The 21,231-nt window shown below is 36.4% G+C and overlaps 9 protein-coding genes across 9 annotated transcripts; 4 read left to right on the top strand and 5 right to left on the bottom strand.

Annotated features, from left to right (window-relative positions):
- Nucleotides 1–416: 416 nt before the first annotated feature.
- On the top strand, nucleotides 417–2,393 carry RNJ42_01949 (uncharacterized protein; the record flags this gene model as incomplete). The annotated part of the gene is made up of 1 exon (XM_071052114.1): nucleotides 417–2,393. One exon carries the CDS (start codon nucleotides 417–419, stop codon nucleotides 2,391–2,393), a length of 1,977 nt encoding a protein of 658 aa, XP_070906735.1.
- Nucleotides 2,394–3,032: 639 nt separating this feature from the next.
- On the top strand, nucleotides 3,033–5,468 carry BAS1 (Bas1p; the record flags this gene model as incomplete). Its single annotated transcript, XM_071052113.1, has 1 exon — nucleotides 3,033–5,468. The coding sequence occupies one exon, from the start codon at nucleotides 3,033–3,035 to the stop codon at nucleotides 5,466–5,468; it is 2,436 nt and encodes an 811-aa protein (XP_070906734.1).
- A 484-nt stretch (nucleotides 5,469–5,952) lies between these two features.
- On the bottom strand, nucleotides 5,953–6,984 carry RNJ42_01947 (Suppressor of lethality of KEX2 GAS1 double null mutant protein 1; the record flags this gene model as incomplete). The annotated part of the gene is made up of 1 exon (XM_071052112.1): nucleotides 5,953–6,984. The coding sequence occupies one exon, from the start codon at nucleotides 6,982–6,984 to the stop codon at nucleotides 5,953–5,955; it is 1,032 nt and encodes a 343-aa protein (XP_070906733.1).
- Nucleotides 6,985–7,598: 614 nt separating this feature from the next.
- On the bottom strand, nucleotides 7,599–8,078 carry SMU2 (Smu2p; the record flags this gene model as incomplete). Its single annotated transcript, XM_071052111.1, has 1 exon — nucleotides 7,599–8,078. One exon carries the CDS (start codon nucleotides 8,076–8,078, stop codon nucleotides 7,599–7,601), a length of 480 nt encoding a protein of 159 aa, XP_070906732.1.
- Nucleotides 8,079–8,725: 647 nt separating this feature from the next.
- RNJ42_01945 (Major Facilitator Superfamily) lies at nucleotides 8,726–10,393 on the top strand (the record flags this gene model as incomplete). Its single annotated transcript, XM_071052110.1, has 1 exon — nucleotides 8,726–10,393. The coding sequence occupies one exon, from the start codon at nucleotides 8,726–8,728 to the stop codon at nucleotides 10,391–10,393; it is 1,668 nt and encodes a 555-aa protein (XP_070906731.1).
- Nucleotides 10,394–11,021: 628 nt separating this feature from the next.
- Nucleotides 11,022–12,056, bottom strand: RNJ42_01944 (SDR family oxidoreductase; the record flags this gene model as incomplete). The annotated part of the gene is made up of 1 exon (XM_071052109.1): nucleotides 11,022–12,056. One exon carries the CDS (start codon nucleotides 12,054–12,056, stop codon nucleotides 11,022–11,024), a length of 1,035 nt encoding a protein of 344 aa, XP_070906730.1.
- Nucleotides 12,057–12,579: 523 nt separating this feature from the next.
- RNJ42_01943 (uncharacterized protein) lies at nucleotides 12,580–12,741 on the bottom strand (the record flags this gene model as incomplete). Its single annotated transcript, XM_071052108.1, has 1 exon — nucleotides 12,580–12,741. The coding sequence occupies one exon, from the start codon at nucleotides 12,739–12,741 to the stop codon at nucleotides 12,580–12,582; it is 162 nt and encodes a 53-aa protein (XP_070906729.1).
- A 382-nt stretch (nucleotides 12,742–13,123) lies between these two features.
- Nucleotides 13,124–14,209, bottom strand: FBA1 (fructose-bisphosphate aldolase FBA1; the record flags this gene model as incomplete). Its single annotated transcript, XM_071052107.1, has 1 exon — nucleotides 13,124–14,209. One exon carries the CDS (start codon nucleotides 14,207–14,209, stop codon nucleotides 13,124–13,126), a length of 1,086 nt encoding a protein of 361 aa, XP_070906728.1.
- Nucleotides 14,210–16,383: 2,174 nt separating this feature from the next.
- GCN4 (amino acid starvation-responsive transcription factor GCN4) lies at nucleotides 16,384–17,313 on the top strand (the record flags this gene model as incomplete). The annotated part of the gene is made up of 1 exon (XM_071052106.1): nucleotides 16,384–17,313. One exon carries the CDS (start codon nucleotides 16,384–16,386, stop codon nucleotides 17,311–17,313), a length of 930 nt encoding a protein of 309 aa, XP_070906727.1.
- Between the last annotated feature and the right edge of the window lie 3,918 nt (nucleotides 17,314–21,231).

Genomic DNA, 21,231 nt, shown 5'->3' with positions numbered 1-21,231 from the left:
TATTTATTAACACACCAATATTCCTTTTTAAAAGAATAAAAACACACCTTTAATATGCAAGATATAAATTTTTTTTAAAATCGTATTAATCAATAACTAAATTAATTAATAATAAATTTATAAAACTGTAAATCAGGTTCCTGAGAGGTGTCTGTTCCTATTAGTAGCCTAGAGAAAATGCCGCAGAGAAGAACACATAATGGGAATCTTAGAAACAGACTACATGAAAAATGTAGCCAGCGATGATCCATTTTAAAGGGATTTAAAACGACGATCCCTATATCAAGAGGTTTAATATTTTCAAATAGGACTATAGCATTACATTTATCATTGAGCATCCTCCATTACTATAAATTTGTTTCATAGTAGAGGGCCAAAAATAAAAAATAAAACAGGGATTGAACTCGAACATCGACATGGATTCTCTTAAATCGGGGCTGGTATCTGCTGGTAAGTTTACCTACAAGGGCACTAAAACAGTAGCGAAGGCTGGATATAATACGAGTAAAAAGCATATGAATAAGAATAAAGGACAGGATGGTTCACATCACCATGGAGAAGTAGACGACGATGATGAGATGAGAAGTTCTGTGAGACCTTCAAGTTCTTTGAGAGATCCTTCGTCCTTTCCCGCGCCACCAACTAGAGGAGGTCCTACTAGAACAAACACTACTGCTTCTTATGGTAGTACTGGCGCAACTGGAGGTTATCAGAATAATCAGTATCAGAATCAGCCTTACCAGAATAACCAATACCAGAATAATCAATACCAGAATAACCAATATCAAAATACTGCACCACCACAACAACCATATACTCCTGGTCAACCAGCACCATTGAATAATAATCCACAACAGCAACAACCACAACAGCCTTATACACCTGGCCAGCCAGCACCTTTGAATAATAACTCAATTCCTCCTCCACAGCAGCAGCAACAGCCTTATATACCTGGTCAACCGGCACCATTGAATAATAATCAACCGCAACAACAACAACCTTATACACCTGGTCAAACACAGCAGATGAATAATGTAACCCCACCGCAGCAGCAAAGATATACACCAGGTCAGCCTGCTCAGTTAAATAATAATGCGCCTTTACCTCCACCATCTCAACCACAAAGATATGTTCCTGGACAGCCTGCACAGAGTAATACGCCTCAGCTACCGATTGGGTATAATCAAGGCCCTGGACTAGGTCAGCCATACCAACAGCAGTCACAACCTCCTCCATTGAACCAAAGTTCTCCCGCTTTCCAAGGAAATGCTAATGCAGCTCAAACACAATATGCACAAAAACCACAATATTCAAATTCGTACTATCAGAATAGTACTACCCAACCACCACAACCTGCAGCACCCCAGGCCCCTCAAAATTCTTATCAAAATGGCCAACAACTACAAGCTCCGGCTATACCTGCTGCTTCACCTGGGGGCACATCTTTGTATAACAACCAACCGCCTCTGCAACAGAGTCAATTTCAATCACAAAACCCACCTTATCAACCACAGGGACAAGGCTATAATGAGGAGCAAGTTCAACCACCCGCTGCTCCACCTATACAAATACCAGCGGTTGATGTAACCAAATTGCCCCCGCCACCTACACATAGAGACCGTAATACTGTGAAGCTAAGCAGTGGTGATGCTGAAACTGAGGGAGTACCGCAGCAAAACTCAATGACAGAAGATAGGGCAAGTATTCCACCAACACCTCAACGCCAACCTACACAAACGTCGGTTCGCTCTCCACAAACTCCGACACAATCAGTTCCAATGAACTCTACCCCAGCTCCACAACAAGGAAGAGCAGTTCCTCCACCACCACCTAGGCGTAATACCTCAACAAGTGAGGTAAGTATGAATAATCAAGGATCGAGCCCTGTCCCCCCTCAAACTCCACCTATGAGAGACGCTATTGGAAGGAATAATAGTCTTTTAGGATCTTCTACTACAAATGCTCCTATAAGAAGTCCGACAGCCCCGGCTGAGAATGCTGAAACCAGTGTTCCTCATCTTCCAAGACGTGATCTCCCACAAGTTCCCAAAAGAACTAGCCAACAGACCTTCGAAACTGTACAAAGTACAGTACAATCTCATCAAGCAGAGCCAGTAGAACAGCTGTCTCCATCTCATCCACAGTCCCAACCACAATTTGGGATGGGTGATATAAGTAGCGAACTACAGAATCTACGACTCAAGAAAGTAGGGAATAACTTTGAAAGAGAGATCAATGGTACAACGGTAGCACCAAAACCAGCACCAAAACCTACAATTCCAGCTAAGAAGCTGCCTCCTGTTATCCCAAAGAAGAAAGAATCATTGAGAGGTAAACCACCTCCACCTGTACCAAAAAAGAAGGCTTCTCTGAAAACATTAGCAACTGATTAAAGGATCAACCTAATATAAATATACCCAGAAATAGCTGATATATAAACACTTAACTTCAAATAACGTTAAAGGTCCTGTTACCCGGACGAAGATAAAGGCCGTTTCGGCTTTCCATTCTTTCTTTCTTTTTTTTCCTTTCGAAGCTTCCGATGAGCAAATCGAGGAAGAAGAAAAATTCCCGGAAAATTTAAAAAAAAAAAAATGTAATCAAATTACCAGAAAAGAGCTCATCGCAAAATCAAATGTTAAATATCAAGGTACAAGGTATATTACTAGAGGTATTAATATTCATTTTGACATATTGCTAATAATAGTGGTGAATTATCGCTTTTTTTTGTTGCTCTTTTTGCTATTAAATAAACGGTATTATAACGAAGAGAATAAAGAATTCTTTTAATTTTTTGTACTCTTTAGTGCTAAACTTTTTTTTTTTTTTGAACCTTTTGGAAAATAGGTATCTTATATGGATTTTATACATATTAAACTCTGCCAAATAGCGATATCAAGTTCCAAAAACGAAGATTAGTGAAGGAAAGGTAGGTAAGAATTAAAGAGTTGCTTGAAAAAAAACAAAAACCTGGGTGTTATTAGCTGAGATCACGGAAACGCATTTTAAATTGCTGAAACATACTATAAATAATGGCCCAAAATGGTAAAACCAGGAAGAGATATGGGAAAAAGGGGGAGAATTTTGACTTGTTGTCGGTTACAGAGTCTCTTGGATACAGAACGAATAGGAAAGCAAGTAAGAACTATTGGAGCAAAGAAGACGATACTAAACTAGGACAATTGGTAAATGAGGAGTTAGTAAGACTGGGTCTAGCGAACGGGATCAGTGATTTAAAAAATATTCATGATTCCTTACACTATTCAAGAAAAATTAGATGGGACAATATCTTATTTGCTTTTAAAAATAAATACCGAACACCAAAATTGTTAAGAAAACGTTGGATCAGTGCTCTTGACCCAAATATCAAGAGAGGGAAATGGACACCGGAAGAAGATGAAAAACTAGTCAAGGCTTATGAAAAGTTAGGACCTAAATGGTTGGATATCTCATCGGAAATTTTAGGTAGAACTGAGGATCAATGCTCAAAAAGATATATTGAAATATTAGGCCCTAGCAGTAAGGAGAGACTACGTGAGTGGACATTGGAAGAGGAATTAAGTTTGATTAGTAAGGTAAAGAAATACGGTACTAAATGGAGGACAATCTCTTCAGAAATGGTTAATAGACCAAGTTTGACTTGTAGAAATAGATGGAGAAGAATAATTACGTTAGTTGTTAGGGGTCAGGCACCACCAAAGATAATGGACGCTGTTAAAGAAAATAAGAATATCGATCTTGCTAATATACTCGCTATGCAAGAAAAAAAGAATGATAACAGTGAAAATGAACCTACTGATAATGATGGCGTAAAAAGCAAATCCTCAGTTCCAGAGCTAGATAAGGAATCCACCAATGAAGCATTTACATATCCAACAACTTATGAAGTGTCTCTAAGATCTGCTGCGCTCAAGGAAGGACATAAATCAGACAGTGGTGCTGCTGCAACTGCGGAAAGTGAGGTACAAGGCTTGAATGGGATAGAAACATCAAATGAGGAAGGGTATCCATTCTCGGAATCCTATTCAGATATTAATAAAGATAACACAGAATCATCACTAACTATCAGTGAAAGAACGAACCGTGATTCTGGCGCGATGAGCTTGTTTGAACTGAAGCATGACAAGAGATCAAATAGAAGCATGTCACCGATAAACACGAAAAGCCTATTTGAACATAACATAGCAGAGGACAAAGATGCAAAGATAGATTCTTCTGTAACTTCCTCTAAAAATTTTACATCTCCAAAGTCACTCTTGGAGCATTCAAGAGATGATACACCGTCACTGGAACAACAGTTCTCAGAAACAAAAATAAGTGAAAGAGCCAAGAAACATTCTAGCAGTCATACACAATGGAAATTCACATTAAAAGATGAGCAAGGTTTTTCAATATCGAATGGTAATATCAGTAATTCTGAATTGGTAAAAGAATTAATTGCCCAGGCTAAGAAATATTCTGTGAAAATATCAATACATCAGCACATCCATCACCATTATGGTGGGGCCAACATTCAGAACTTTGCATCTCCAAATATTAATGAACCTGCTTCTAGGACTAATGTACATAATAAGTCCGTTAACGATGTGAAGGGTTTTCCCCTATCTAATATTGGCCAGAGTCCAGTATTTGATTCTCCTAATGATTTTAAGATGAATTTTGATATTGGAGATAATACCTTTATGAATTCTCCAAACTCTAATCCGTTTGGTCTTGACGTTGATACTCCGGCTTCCAATGACTTTTACGCTAAATCAAATAACGATGATACCGAATCTCCTCAGCGAGAGAAAACAGCCAGTACCCAAGACTGTCCAGGAACAAATACCGGAAGTTCTTCAGGTTCATTTTCTACCCCTGGTAGCGATTTACATGACGTGGGACCAAACCGAATGACTCACTTTACTTTCCTATCAGCTGCTGTAAGACCACAATTAGGGTCCTCTGATTCAACCAGACACACCGATTTACAGAATTTATTAAATGATTCTCAACAAAGAACCAAAAAGAAGCGTAGGAGAGGAACAAATTCGCATGACAAGTCTCGGCCACATACCCCATCAATATTCAACTCTAATGCACATCCTGGAGAAGAAAGTTCAAACTCAGTCTCGAAAGCAGCTGTTACAGAAGAGGAGCATATTGATCATATGGAGTCAAATTCTATTAACGACGATGAGGACGAGGTTGATTTTTGGGAGTCATTAAGATCCTTGGCTAATAATCCTGTATCACCTAACCACAATGCTGCCGGTGCTAACTTGACAGAAATGGATATAGACCCCGAGATAGCAGGAAACAACCATCCGGATATTAGTTATAGTGAAATGAAAGATAATTATCCAATTGCAACCTCGTCGGAACCAATAAACTATATAGATCAATTTATTGGAAACAATCGGGGTATATCGCCAAGTACAGTTTCTGAAGATAGTGAATCCTTTTTCTTACCTCTAAACCCAAGCTGAAAATTAAACGCCCATGTTGTTGTTGTTGTTGTTTTCTTATAATTAACGTTTTTGCAATTTTTTTGCAATTTTATTTTTGTTCCTTGATACAACCATCTAATACCCGCTTAATATTGATCAAGAGCATGATACAATTAAGGAATATTTATTTACTTTTATTGAGAAATAAAAAGTGCAACGGAAAAAAAAAATGCATTGTATTATTAAATCACAAGTAGGACTATTTATTATTATTTGTTTTTTTCATAGTGTTTGAAATAGTTTTTCTTTATAGCTTTAACTTCATAATGTTTTGTTAATGTCTCTTTTAGGTTGTTGCTGAATATAGAGTTAATACAAGTACTAATGGGTACTGTTGGACGATAAATTTATGCTAAATGATAATATAGATATATCTGTAGATACATATATTTAATGTTTTGAATAGAAAGGTGAACTAGCGATTCGTCGTTTGTTCTATTTGTTGGTTGTGAGTTATTTTATTTTACATCTTGGGCCTCAAACTGTCTATAAACTCTCTTTTGTTTTCGGAATAATTTGTGAACTCGTTTTCATATTGATCTTCTTCTGTTATTTCTTCGGCATTCTTCATGTCGTAGTTATTTTTTAACATATAAACATCACTACTTCTATTAGCAGAGCCGTCCTCGCCTGTAGACATGGTGTTGTCTTCTTCGACAGAAGAGTTCATTTTTTCAGATGGAAGAATGTTAGCATTTTTCAGTATGTCTTCACTTTTAGGTGTAGCAAAAATATTTTCTGCGTTCTCAACTTTACTAAATGATAACATTGAAGAATTTCGTGTATGAAATGAGCTTTGTGAGACGTTAGTCACATTTGGTGTTGACGGCCTCCTTGGGTAGTACGAACCGAAATCGTGACTATTGAGATTTTTTATGAGATTATCATGACTGCGTGTATCTAAGAAAGAATTATTTGTGCTTGCGTCGTGAGCATGGAAAAAAGAGGTTCGCGACTCGTTGGCATCCTTTGTGCCTGTGTTCATAGGGAGTGGTGTGGCCGAAACATTAGTGGTGCTACCATCATTTAGAACAGGTATCATTTGATCGTAGACACTTACCTGTCTCGATTTACTGTTCATTGGCCCATCAGTAGACAAAGAGTCTGTGCTTAACCCCAATGATCTACCTCTTTGCTCTCGCTGTATCATGCTATTATGCTGGTTCATCTTCCTCTTATACGCAGGAACATAGTATTTACTGTTCCGTTTCTGAGGTTGATCTGGTCGCGACCCGCTCTCCTCGAGATCAGTACTTTGCGCAACCTCGTCAGAACCCTCTACAGCCTCGTCATTCTTTATCTTCATCGTATCCAGGTTATCAAAGCTCACAAACCCGCTCTCATCGTAAACAGCCCTATTCAGCTCCTGATCAAGTACATCCTCCTGTTTCAGCCTCCTTTGCATCCGTATCCAAAATAAACACGCCACTACCACACCTATACCAACCGGTATACCAACCGCACACCCAACCGCCGTCGAAACTGCACCAGTCATCTCTATTTTTATTTTCTTAATATATTACAATTGATTATTTATTTATTTTATGATAAACTCTTCTCCCCGCCTTCCCAACGTTTTGGTTCTATTCTTTTCTCTAGACTTTCCTTCCTTGTTCCGTGTTAAGGTCTTTCACTCAAATTACAAGTGCTATAGGTCCATGGGGATATGGATCAATCCAATTCAAGCTAAAAAGTTTTTTGTTGTTATTTTTAAATTTTTTTTTTTAATTTTTCTTGTATTTGTTAAATGAGTGAGGGGTGGCAGAGACCACTATTAAAAAAAAAAAATTTAAAATAAAAAAAATTCCTGATCCCAGGTCCTTTCTACGGTACTTTCTACGCAAAAATGCGATATATTTTATCTCTAGGGCCTTTTCACACCGAAAACAGAAAAAAAAAAGAAATTATTATCCTCCCAACTCTCCTCAGGTGATTTCATACGTATAGTCAGGTGATTCACGTGATCATTGAAATAGGTATACCAGCTGTGTTAAAATTGCTATTAACTATCCTATTGTTTTTTGTTAAACTAATAATAACTATTTAATAATGCATGTGTCTGTGTCTGTGTCTGTGTCTGTGTCTGTGTGTCTGTGTATTTAAAAAAAATCACTGTAGTTTGCTGAACAACTGTTGTTTCATCTCTAGCAACTTCGGGTAGTTCTCTGAGGAGAGTTCGTCTAGTGTGGATACCAACAGGTTGAGCTGTGACACCATCGGCACACCATCTTTAGTCCACCTCCGCGACACCAGGTTGAAGTTCCTAGCGACCGTGTCGCGGTTCACCCTCTCCTGTGGCAACGACACCTTCAGCGCACTTTGCGGGTAGTTATGCGGCACCAGGACTTGGAACTTGGTATGTCTAGCGGCCCGAGGCTCCCTGACACTCAGATTATAACTGTTGACATAGTCTCCAGCCTTGAACAACTTGAAGTTATACGATTTCAGTACATGTACACACTCCGCTACTTGCTCATCCCTCACTACATTTACATTTGCATTTGCATTTACACCAACACTCCCTTTCTCATTCTTCTTACCCTTCCTCTTATACTTCTTATATCTACCTTTCCTCTTACTCTCATCCATTATTGCTGCTCGCCCTAGTTTTTCTTTATTACAACTCTCACTAAACAGATAACATAAATATAACGTAAGAATTTTCTTAGATTAAACTTAAGCCCAATTACCGTTGTACGGGATGATATCTATAGCTGCTAATAGTTATTGATATGATAGTATTGATAGTATTGATAGTACAACACAGTACAATACAGTACTATACTATACTATACAACACAGTACAATACAGTACTATACTATACTATACACTACAGTACAATACAGTACAATACCGTGTTGTGATACAAAAGCCGTGATACCCCCGTTGTTGAAATTATGGTAGAAAACAGGGACTAGGCGTAGACAGTGGCGTAGACACACAGGCGTAGTGCACAGCACTGGCAACACGGCTATACTTTAATTAAGACTGTAGAAATGTCCGTACGGAGGGGGATGGGATTTAAAAAAGGAGGTCAAGAAAAATTTTTTGTTCCTCCTTTCTTCGTACATCAATATCTTATATAGGGTAAACGGATTTACGATTTCTTATATAGTAATTCTGATATTTAATACTTGTTGATGTTTGATACTTGATTTTGCTTATTTGATACTTGATATATGATACTTGATATAAGATTCTTTTATGGGTGAAGGAGTAAGAAAGGCAAGAAAAAATGTCAAAGTCTAATATGAGTACTGATACGGATAGTGAGCTTGCGCTCACGGAGAAAGTAACTCTGATGAGTGGGCATATCAACTTGCCCAAGACGTTTATACGGGAGATTTTTTTCAATATAGTGCTGATATCTTCGCAGCTGTTGACGCTGATAGGTGCTGTGCAGGGTGTTCCCATATCTGGGTATATCGATAGGCATTTCCACATTGCGCCGGAGAAGGCGGGGCTTGCCGGGTGGGCTAACGCGAGTTTTATGTTGGGGTCCGCAGTGATGATTCTGATGTCTGGTAAGCTGGGTGATTTGAACGGACACAAGCGGATGATAGTTATTGGGTGGACGTGGTACTCGGTGTGGTCGCTGATCACTGGGTTCTCTTACTACGACCGCGGGAACGTGAGTTTCTACTTCACAGCGCGGACACTGCAAGGAGTAGGCACCGGTATGATCATCCCTAACACGCTGGCCATCATGGGGAGAACGTACTTCCGCCCGTGCTTGAAGAAGACTATAGTGTTCTCCTTGTTCGGTATGATGACCAGTCTCGGGTTCGTGGTCGGTACGACTTTCTCGAGTCTGTTCGCTCAGCTTACCATCTTCGCTTGGAACTACTGGGTCCTGGCTATGGTTACCGCCGGCTACGCCTTGGCGGCTTACCTGTTTATTCCTCCTGATAACATCGTCGAGAAGCCAGGGGCAAAACCTATATACAAGCGGTTTGACTATTTGGGCGCGCTAACGGGTATCGCAGGCATGGTCCTCTATGATGTTGCGTTCACACAAGCTTCGGCTTTAGGCTGGTCCCCACCACACACTTATATCTTGCTCGCTGTCGGTTGTGTCCTGGTCGTGCTGGCACTATTGATCGATACAAGGGTAGACGACCCATTAGTCCCCATTAAGAGTTTGAGATGGGACGTGCTGATTATTGTTTTATGTGTTAATTTTGGTTTCTTGAGTTTCGTTATCTGGGCAAATTTTTTCTGGCAGTATTTCCAACTTGTAAGAAATGACACACCCCTAGAGGTTGCAGCAAAATTAGTTCCGTTGGCTGTCGGAAGTATTCCAGCGGCGCTGTTCACAATTACCCTTATCAAGATGAAGGTCAAAGCACCAACTATGATGGTGATCGCCATGGTCTGTTTCCTAGTACCAAACATTCTGATGTCTACAATCACCCCTCATACTTCCTATTGGGCTCAACCTTTTGTCTCTACTATTATAGCTCCCTTCGGTGTTGATGTAACGGTGCCAACTGCAACTTTGTTACTATCAGCCTCAGTGAAGAAAGAGGCACAAGGTGTGGGTGCCGCGTTAATTACTACAATTATTAGTTTCGCCATTTCTATCGGTCCAAGTTATACGGCGATGGTTATGTTTTACACGGCCCCCCCAGGTAAAGCAAGAGGACCTGGTGACCTAACACATAGTATGCATGTCAATTTCTATGGTGGTATAGTTTTTAGTGGTATCGGTCTCCTGATTGCTATAGTAGCTGGTCTGGTTGATTGGCGTTTTACTAAGAAGCACTGTGGTGATATTCCAAACCCTCAGAAAGACACCCCAAAGGCCCAACCTGTGGTAACTGATGAAAACATTTCAGAAAATATTTTAGATCCATCTTCCGAATCTAGTGATCAACAGAAGTATGAAAGTTCTGACATATAACACCGAACATTATAAGTTACTATTGCTCTTTTTAATGTTTTATTATTGAATAGTAATAACATGACCAATTTCGTTTTTTCCCCCCCTTTCTTTTGTTTTGCATATCAGAATTTATTGATAGAATCTCTAACAGGAAAAAAATAAAATAACGCAGACGTTATCTTTGCTGAAGAAGTATCTAATAAGAGTTTATTACTATTTTTATTCTAAAATAGAAACGATGATGTCAATTTTACGACAATAACAAATTACCATGATAAAGATGGCCCAAAAATATGCTACTACAAATAAACTAATAATTACACATCTAGCACATACTAGTTGATTCTAGCATATTACAGTGTTACTTTTACTTCACTATTTTATTTCAATTTGTATAAAAATTTCTAGGTATTTAATTTATATTCCATGAGTCATATATAATAAATAATTTTTATGTCTCATGGGCTGAACGACTAGAGAATAAATGCCTGCCAAAACCTTTTCTAAAGAGTGGTCTGATGGCGTAGACCATAAAAATGCATTCAAAATTCTCTCTACATAATACAAAAAAAGTTGGTTGTAAATTTCATGAATTATATCTATTATTTCTATAAGTTTAAGTGTTAAATACATATTAGGGGAATACTTATTTAGAGACGTCTAGAATTTGTTGAGCGGCATCTCTTATAGAGGTATCAAAGTCAATGAATGGGAAACCTAGTAGCTTCTTAGTCTTAGAAGAATCAATCTTACAGGTGTGAGCTACTAGTTCATCGTGAGCATTGGCGTCGATTTCTGGGAAGTTCTCCTTCAACTCTGGGAACTGTTCGGTGACACTCTTGATGATTAGAGGTGTAGAGAACATAGTGTTTTGTAGTTGTAATCTTTGACCGGCAAGTTCTTCCTTTTGGAAAGCCAAGATGTGAGATCTAGCGACATCACGGACATCGATGAATGGAGCACACATGAAGTCTGGAAGCTTGTCTCCCTTCTTGAAACGAACAACTTGGTTAACCATATCAGCAGAAAGGTTCAAAGTAGTGGTACCCTTCTCCAAAGTTGCTTGTGGACCAAAAACAAAACCAGGCATGATTGTGCTCAATTGGAACTTTACGGCGTCTCTGTTCTCCTTCAAGAAAGCCCAGGCTGTGGTTTCAGCAACCTTCTTGGAAACAAAGTAAGCACTCATTGGGTCAGTGTAACCGTCCTCCCAGTTACTGTCATTCCAGCTATCCTCATTAACAGTGATGCTTGGGTCACCAGCTTTAGCGGTGTGGATTTGAGCAGCAAAAGAAGAGGTTAGTACAACTCTCTTAACGTTATCAGCAGCGTACTTCTTAATGGACTCAAGAATACTCTTGGTACCGTTAACGGCAGGGATCATGATATCCTTCTCGTAGTCCTTGACATTGAAGGTAACTGGAGAGGCAGTGTGCAAAACATATTCAATGTCCTTACCGTGCTTAGCAAAAACATGGTCGAAAGCCTGTAGGTCAGCGATATCAGAAACTAGCTCGAAACTCAAGTTTTCATTCTTGAAGTTAGCCAAGACTTTGTCGGCCTTTTCTTGAGTTCTAGCAGTACTAATGACTTTGTAGTTTTCCTTCAACAATTGGTCGATGATGTGGGAGGCAATGTAACCAGTACCACCGGAAACGAAAACAGTAGATTGAACAGTCATTTTTAATTAATTAGCTTATTTGATTGTTTATATTAGTTTACACTATTAGTTATTTTATAGTACAAATGAAGAATAGAAATATAATTTAGCAGGATGTTAACCAACAAGAAATTATACCAGCACTTTATATACGTTTATCAAAGGATTGTTAATTGTTACTTGCCATGTATCAATTACACTATACACAGTTATTCTATTAGTGATACATCTAAGAATAATGAAGAACAATTAAGTTACACTAACACAATTAATAAATCGGTGCGGTAAAAGAAAAAGTAAAGGGGGACAATCAAAGAATTATAGTGTCAAAGGGTACATGAATTTAAAAAAAACAAAGCAAACAAAGAAAGTCATTAGCTAATGACAATTCTGATAGGATCTATGCTATCTCTCCGTTAATAATATCAGCCGGGCAAAGGTTTTATAAGAAATCGTTAAGAGGAGAAAAAAATAAAAGAAACGAGATATTAAAATAGACAATACTACGTCATATGTTTCTCCAGTTCACAAATCTTCAAAGGATTCATAATGGGAATCGACGTTGAACGGAAGAAACAAAAAGAAAGAATTTGAAAAGGAAGGAAAAATTAAAATTAAAAATAAAAAAAAAGAAAGAAAGAAACTTTTTCTCGATTTGATCTGTTTTTCCGGAAAAAAAGCATAGATATTCCGGTTCCGTTAGCATAGAATTATTTCTTTACTTTTCTCCAAATTCTCTACTTTCATTCTACCCAAATGTAGTCTTCAGGGTAACTTTATTGTATATCGAAATTATCAAATGTAAAGGTTTATGTTCAATGGGGTAGCATTTAAAAATCATATACTGTTGTTGACTTTATAACCATCTAGAGGTTCAGACAGCTTCAACTACTAATGCTATACATTATTACATGATCATAAATTTAATTTGAAAAAAAGATTGAATTTTTTATAATATTTTTTTATCTTTTAATACCAGTCGTAAAAACGTTATTGATATGTGTGGGGGGTCATTTATGTAAGTTTTATAAATAAGATTTCTTTAAATAAAAAAGTGATTTTAATAATTTTTTTTAGTTTGAAGAAATTTACAAAACGTTCTTGGTGTGGAAGACGTCCAAAGCTTCGTCGATTCTGGCGGTCATGGTCTTTTCACCCTCTCTAACCCAGACTCTTGGGTCGAAGAACTTCTTGTTTGGCTTGTCAGCACCGTCTGGGTTACCGACCATAGACATGATGTAGTCCTTCTTGTTCAAGACGTAGTCTCTGATACCCTTCAAGTAAGCGTATTGACAGTCAGTGTCCAAGTTAACCTTGACGACACCGTTTTCAATAGCAGTGTTGAATTCTTGTTGGGAAGAACCGGAACCACCGTGGAAGACCAAGTACAATGGCTTGGAACCAGCGGCCTTACCTTCCTTCTCTTCGGCGTACTTTTGGTGGTCAGCCAAGATTTGTGGGGATAGGACGACGTTACCGGCTTGGTAGACACCGTGGACGTTACCGAAAGCGGCAGCGATGGAGAAGTTTGGAGAGATTGGAGCCAAAGCTTCGTGGACAGCGTAGACGGTTTCTGGCTTGGTGTACAAAGATTCCTTGTCAACGTGTTCGTTGTTGACACCATCTTCTTCACCACCGGTGATACCGATTTCCATTTCCAACCATTGGTTCATGGCAGCCATTCTCTTGAAGTACTTGACACAAGTGGCAATGTTTTCGTCATCAGTTTCTTCAGACAAGTCCAACATGTGGGAGGAGAACAATGGTTCACCGTGTTCCTTGAAGTAAGCTTCGTCAGCTTCCAACATACCGTCGTACCATGGCAACAACTTCTTGGCACAGTGGTCAGAGTGCATAACGACTGGGATACCGTAAGCTGGGGCAATGGCTCTGATGTAGTGAGCAGCAGCGACGGAACCTTGGATGGAAGCCTTTTGGCCGTCGTTGGAAACACCCTTACCGGCGAAGAAAGCAGCACCACCGTTGGAGGTTTGCAAGATGATTGGAGACTTAGCATCTCTAGCAGCTTCCAAAGCAGCAACAACAGTAGAGGAGGAGGTAACGTTGATAGCTGGGATAGCGAACTTGTGCTCCTTAGCGTAGTCGAACAAAGCTCTAACGTCGTCACCGACGATAACACCAGACTTTCTCTTCAAAACTTCTTGGACACCCATTGTTAATTATTTATAATATATTTGTGTATGTGGTTTTATATTTCAAAATAAGAATTAAAGAAAAAACTACAAACAAAATTGAATTGAAGTTAAATACTACAAGTTCAAATCCCTAAATTGCTAATTGAAGAAAACATTTTAGCTTCTTATATATTAAAGGATTGAAAGGGAAAAAAATTTTTTTCAGTTATTCAAGTAAAAAAAAAAGGATCGAATTGGAATCTTATTATTTCTTTTTTTTATTATTAGTATTATTACTATAACTAAAATATCTCTCTCTCTCTCTCTTTGAACTATACCTTGTTGCCTCTTCCATTCATGCGATAATATTTTATTTATTTGTCTATATGTCTGTGTGCGCGAATAGTATACCTGTAAGACTTGATTGAGTGTGTGTGTGTGAGTGAGTTTGTGTGTTGTTTTGTATGTGTTTGTCTTGTTAGACAATACATGCTATCCCTCTTTCATTTAGTATAGAACAATTGCAAATAACAACCTGTGATGTTTTGGTGGGATAAAGGCAGTACCCAGAATAATCCAAGGCTTCTCTCTCTCTCTTTCTCTCTCTTCAATTACTATGAATATTCACCATTCTTTTCTTACGCGCACACACCCTTGTGATGATCCTGTGTATTCTCCACGCGGGCTAGGAAGAGTAGCATCACAATACGTAATTTTTTAAGGTAGGGGAGATGTACCAAGTTTTTTATTTCATTGTCTTCTCTTTTTTTTTTGGTGGGATTCCACTAAGAAAATTACTCTTGGATGCGTGTAATTACCTTCTTGTTGTTCTACAATAAGCCTCCGTACAAAAGACAAACCGGAGCTTATCTATTTTTTTGAATTGCTAATAGAACCAGAGTTTCTAAAGTATCTCAATTCTTTCTTTTTTTTACCTGGTTGTGGGTCTTCTAACATAACCCCCCCCCCATATATTCGTTATTTTTTAGTGGAATCCACATTAAATGCATGTGGTGTTAAGGTGTTTTGCATTATATCTAAAATAACAAAGATTACAATATCAGGGTAAACTTACAAATAGTACACATCTGGGTAACTTCCGTAAATACTAACATTATTACATATGCATATGACCGTATAGAATAATATAAAAGTATTTATAATTTGCGGACCGGTACCGGTGAAAAAAAAGTGCGTGATAGAGAGATACGTATACGTTAGTTGTGTTAATTTTGTACGACTGTTGTTGTGTATGACACATAACACAGTTATTGTTGGATCATGTGTTATGATAAGAACAAGGGAGAAAACCACACAGAAAACACTGTACACATCACAAACAAATAGTTGTTTATCGCTTAATCTTCGTTTTTTTTTGTGTTTTTTTTGAAAATGACCAAGTAAAGAAAAAAAAAGTGGTTTTTTTGGGTTGGATTGGGAAAGTATAAATAGGACTGAAATTTCTATGAATAGTTTTCCTGGCTTTCCCGTCTTTCGTATCCGTGTGCGTTTTGAGAAGGGACTGTAACTTATTAATAAAAGCTTTTTTTATTTTTTTTTCTGCGTAATATCTTTTAATTCATAAAAAGCTCTTCTTCTTTTTATTTTATATATATTATTTAATTTGTATTTATTAAAAGAGAACCAGCGATAATAAAATACATTAAATAGGGACAATTCAGCATTTTATTATTAGATTTTTTTTGAAGTATTAGGTAGACGTTTTATTGAATAAAAGTTTTAATTAAAAAATGTCTTGCTAAATTAAATTCCAAGAAAACTAGAGAATTAACCAGATAATATTAACATTTTAAACCAGTTAAATATTATTTTTTCCCTTATAAAGAAAAAACAGAAAATGTACCAGTAAAGAAAGAAAATTTATTATATTAAATTCTTTTTATTAATTTATTAAAGTTTTTTTTTTATTTTTAAACTATTGAAAAAAATGTTGAAATAAAGAAATTAAATTTTTTTGTCCCCAAATCCAAATAGATTTAAAAATTACCCACTTAGGTTCTTTTTATTCACCATATTTTTTTATTATCATATCTACAATTGAAGAAATGAAATGAATCATCAAACCCAAACAATGATAACCTATCAATCATATTAGAGAAAGAGATTTTTTTTATTTTTATTAATCATTATTATTTAAAAGAAAAGAAAAGAAAAAGAAAGTTTTGAGTCAATTACTAAGCAAAGAAAAAATTATGAAAATGTACGCTGCTAAGTCTAACGAAAATGAAATGTTTGCCAATGACGCCTCTACGAAGAAGGTCGTTGTTGGCGAATTAGTCTTTGGTAAGTTTAACCAAGACAATACCAACAACAACAATGATGGTTTAATGGATTACACTAATTCTATCCCTACTGATTTCTTTGATGCCAACCTTGAACATCAATTCACTAGCAAGGACAGTACAAATGAGGAATTGGATTCTAATGTCGTCGATGCCTTTTTTGCATCCAGCACTGATTCTACTCCGATGTTTGACTACGCTGATGAACAAATGTTCGGTAATAAGGATGAACAACCAGAAAACTGGGCCTCTTTGTTCGATGACGATGTTGAAATCAAGGCAGAAGATGTCTTCACTGCTGATGCTGCAATTGCTGAATTCCCAGGAAACAACCTAGTGAGCCAGGTAGAAGAATCTAAACCTGGTCCTGTAATTGCCATCAAACAGGAAGAACGCTCAATGGCCCACAACCTTGTGGTGCCAGCAGAGACCTATTTGCCAACACCTGTCATTGAAGAGGGTAAATTAAACAACACCGTCGCTAAGAAAGCCAACCGTGTTACTAAGAAGACAAGCTTTTCTTTGCCTTCTGCCACGAGTTCGCCAGCTTTATCTACGACTAGCTTGTCTTCTGCTAGAGAAGAGAAGGTTGATCACATGGGTGTTGTTACTTACCATCGCAAGAAGAGATCTCAACCTTTGACTCCAATCATTCCAGAAAGTGACGATCCTGTCGCTATGAAGCGTGCTAAGAATACCGAGGCTGCTAGAAGATCTCGTGCTAGAAAGCTTCAGAGAATGAACCAACTGGAAGATAAGGTCGAAGAACTCTTAAAAAAGAACAGTGACCTAGAAAATGAAGTAAGAAGATTGAAGAGTTTACTAGGTGAGTCTGCTTAGTTGATAGTTCTCATTATCCAAATGTATTCATATTCAATTGTATTGCTGTTTCATGTTCCTTAAGTGTTATCTGTAGGAATTATAATTAGTATTTTGTTATTTCAAGTCAATGTTCCAACGTGGATGTTTACATCCTTAAAATAGGATAATATACTTCCTTGTGTAGTTCATTTATATATAAATATACAAATAAAGAAAAAAATAATCCATTAAATTAAAAGAAGACAGCATATAAGGTACTTAAATTATTTAGTACTACAGGGATAATTAATGTTTAGGACATGATTTCTTTTTTTAATCGGAATTGGTCCCAAATTAACACACTAAAGTCTATCCTAGTACAGAAAATTTTTCTTTTCACAAAATAGTTCTACCCTTATATCGAAAGCTAAACTTTATAGATAACAATACTAGTCCATATAGAAATTATAAAAAACTAATATATAGAAAATAAAGAATTTATCCTCATACTCTTCATACATTAAAGTTTGTTGAACATCATTAGTGCTCTATTGCAAATAGTAGAGAGCCAAATATTACAAAATCGGACCTTTTTCCTTTTACAGGCTATTTGTCGAAAAAGTGCCTTTATTAACCGGAATTTACTATGTGGAGCACAGGAATATAGTTACTCACTGTACCTATTTTTTATCACATCTATTAAAAAACAAACTATAGCAGTGATTACCATTTATCGTTCAATGAATGTGTCATACAATGACTCACAAACAAAAAAGCTTATTCTCTTCAACAATTTAAGTCACTGAAAGCAAAACCTCATACTTATGATGTCTATATTTCCGAGGACTATTTACGTAAGTGGTATTTTTACCTGTTTTGGTTTACGGTATTACAATTTACCACTAACATTTACCTGCTTGCCTATATTCTTTAATAGGAAAATTATTTTTCTCATAATGTCTCCAACCATTTTTTTTTGTACCTATTATATGACACTTATTGGTTGCCTGCTGAATAACTATTTGAGGTTTATTTTTAAAAGCCCACAAATTGCCTACTATTAAATATAATTGCCTCTCTGTTCCCCATTTTTTATAGGGTGTATAATAAAGTTACCTACAAATGTTTAAAAGAAATGGACGTAATGCCATTATATTCATCATGGCCAGAACGTTATCCAAAACACTAAAACACAACAACCTTCTTAGTATCCACACGACCCTCATCTGGCATATTGATTTTGAGGTTAATAAAGACATTTTCCAATCAGCAGATGGCACTTAATGAATTGATTAAACATACAATTACTAGTCCTAGTTCATCTTAAGTTTTGAACTAGACTTTGGCACATGTACACAATCTAAAATTTCAAAGTTGAAGTTGCTCACGGCATACAAATTATAGCAATCCTATGAACAAGAATTATAGGTCACTTTGAAAGAAAGAAAAAACCAAGTATATTTTTACATTTATCGTTCCGACAAATTCGAGTTGTCTGAAAAGAAGGCAATGAAGAGGGGCTAACTTTTTCAAGACTGTTGTAAAGAACCAAACAAAATTTAAGGAAAGATCAATAAAGAAGGAACTAAATAGCTGGTAGTTGTTATTCTTACTGAAAGTTTTCCAATATTTCCAAACGAGTGAAAAACGTGGGTCTTCAATTTCTTGTCTTACAATTTTTTTACCTTCTAATATTCCACATTCTCAAATCGAGTATTCCCTGTGTTTTTCTTCTTTTCTTTTTTTATCTAATATCTAAACTACAAATTACCAATTGCGAAGTAAACAATAAATAAAACGAGCTTTTGTCTCAGTCTAATGTTTTGCTTTTCATCGCTACGTTAGTAGTAATTTAAGATAAAAAAATGTCTTTGCTTAATTTTCTTTTTTTTTATTTTTTTATTTTGTACATAACCGTCTCGAGTACTTATTTAATTTTTTTTTACTAATGATTTGATAAGATGGTGTAATAAAACGCCGTTGTCACTATTACATAGCGTGCTTTTACCGATTCTCTCTCTGCCTTCAATTTATTGAAGCACTCTAGTTATATTTGCACGCGCTCCCCCCTATACTGCTAATTTTCTTAGTCGTCCATACGGTTTCCCCTTTTTCATGTTCGTCTTTTTCCTTTTTAGTAAATCAAATAAAGTTTGTTAGAAAAGAAAAGTGTGAGGGCCACGGAAATTTCTTAGGAAAATTACAGGAAAGAAAAGTAAATAAATTATCGCACTACTTTATTTGTCCTTTTACTTTGAGCCTGCCTGATTTACACGTAAATAACAAAAATTTTACAGAAAGTAAAGAATTACAAAGAAAGGAAGGCAAGATTTTTTCATATGTTAATTATTAATAAGATAATTTTTTCCGTTTGTACATTTAGGGTAAATATAACAGATCTCTTAGTGTTCCGATAGGGAATTAATTAAGGAAGAAAAAGCTCGCACTAATAGTCGATTTTAGAGACATTTCCGACGTCGGTCCCGCAACGGGTAATTCTTGGGGTACATTTCCGAGAGAATTAAGGTTTTGTTTCCGATGGCTCTTAGGGGAATAGGTACCACCAAAACGTGTTATATAATTAAATGCTAACCTAGAAAACAAAAAAAAAATGCCTTCCGAACGAAAAGAAATATACTTGAAGTTCAGAAAATTGAAGTTCAGAAAGAGTAATTAACAAAACACTAACTAACTTTACTAATGGATTTTTTATTATATTATTTCAAGCTTCCTTATACCAAATTTTCTTTCTTTTTTCCCCATAATTGTAATTTATTTTTTCGATAAAACCAAAAATAACAAAAGTGGTGCAGTATTTGTAGATTTTTTTTACTATTTTCAAAAAATTGTGTCGTATGGGTCCTTACTATTTTTCGTTTGGACATAACCACATTGAGATCGAATAAAATCTAACAGAAGGAAAAAGAAAACTAACATTAATTTGTAGATACAGTACAGATTGTCATTGCAAACAACTATGAAAATGTCCGGTGAGAATACCCGTTTTATCCAACTTATGTTTTTTTATATGTCTTTAAAAATCATAAGATAGACTTCAGTTGATAGATATTTTATTATCGCTATTACTCTTGTTACTATAATATTAACAACATATGACGTCAAAATATTACGAATGTAGAAAACAACGACGACGACAACAACAACGTTGACAACGTCAACATTTCCACATCAAAATAGTCCATATCTAAAACCTACTGATTACTGCTCCTACGTATCACTCATACACATAATCTAAGCTTCCTTTTTATCAGCTTATCTTCTGGTACAAAATGGTATCCTTCTTTCAGCATGAAGCTGTATCAGTACAGGAGAAACGCTGTATTAAAATACAACTCTTTTAGATCATAAAATTTCCCTAGATTTTTTCTTTCACTAGCAAGGAAAATAAGATTAACTGAAAAAGCTGTACTAACATCAGTAAATTCATTGGAAGAATATAGGTCACAGTTTTCTTCTCTTTGAATTTATATCGACTCTTTTCTTTTTCTATAATTTGTCTCTATTCCTTTTCCCTTTTTTTTTTTTTTTTTTGATCTAGCATTATGTACCTACCGATTGTTCTCCCAGTTTTGTTTCTGCTAAGAGCACCGTTTTTTCTTTTTTGTAATGTTTCGGATAGCGGCTACTAAACCCGTTTGTTGAATTACCATCTGCTAAAAAAATCTGTACAGATGACCAAAAGAAGGATTCGTTCCCTATGAATTAAACTTTTTTTCTTCTATTTGTTGATTTTCTTTTCTTATTTAAGTTGTGTAGGTTCATAATTCAGAACAGACCGAAACGTAGAGACCTTCTATAATTTTTACATCCTTCTCTTACATTTTTTTATCTTTAACTACCTACCAGCTAATACCAATGTGGACAAATGATCAGATATTCGTGGACTTTTAAAGAGGAGGGGAGAGATAAATCAACAAATACACTGCATCCCCTTTT

The sequence above is a fragment of the Nakaseomyces bracarensis genome (assembly GCF_045282275.1).
Source record: "Nakaseomyces bracarensis strain CBM3 chromosome Unknown Scaff8_0, whole genome shotgun sequence".
Taxonomy (NCBI): Eukaryota; Fungi; Ascomycota; class Saccharomycetes; order Saccharomycetales; family Saccharomycetaceae; genus Nakaseomyces; species Nakaseomyces bracarensis.
Note: the sequence above shows the minus strand (reverse complement) of the source record. Positions and strands in the feature narration are given on the sequence as shown.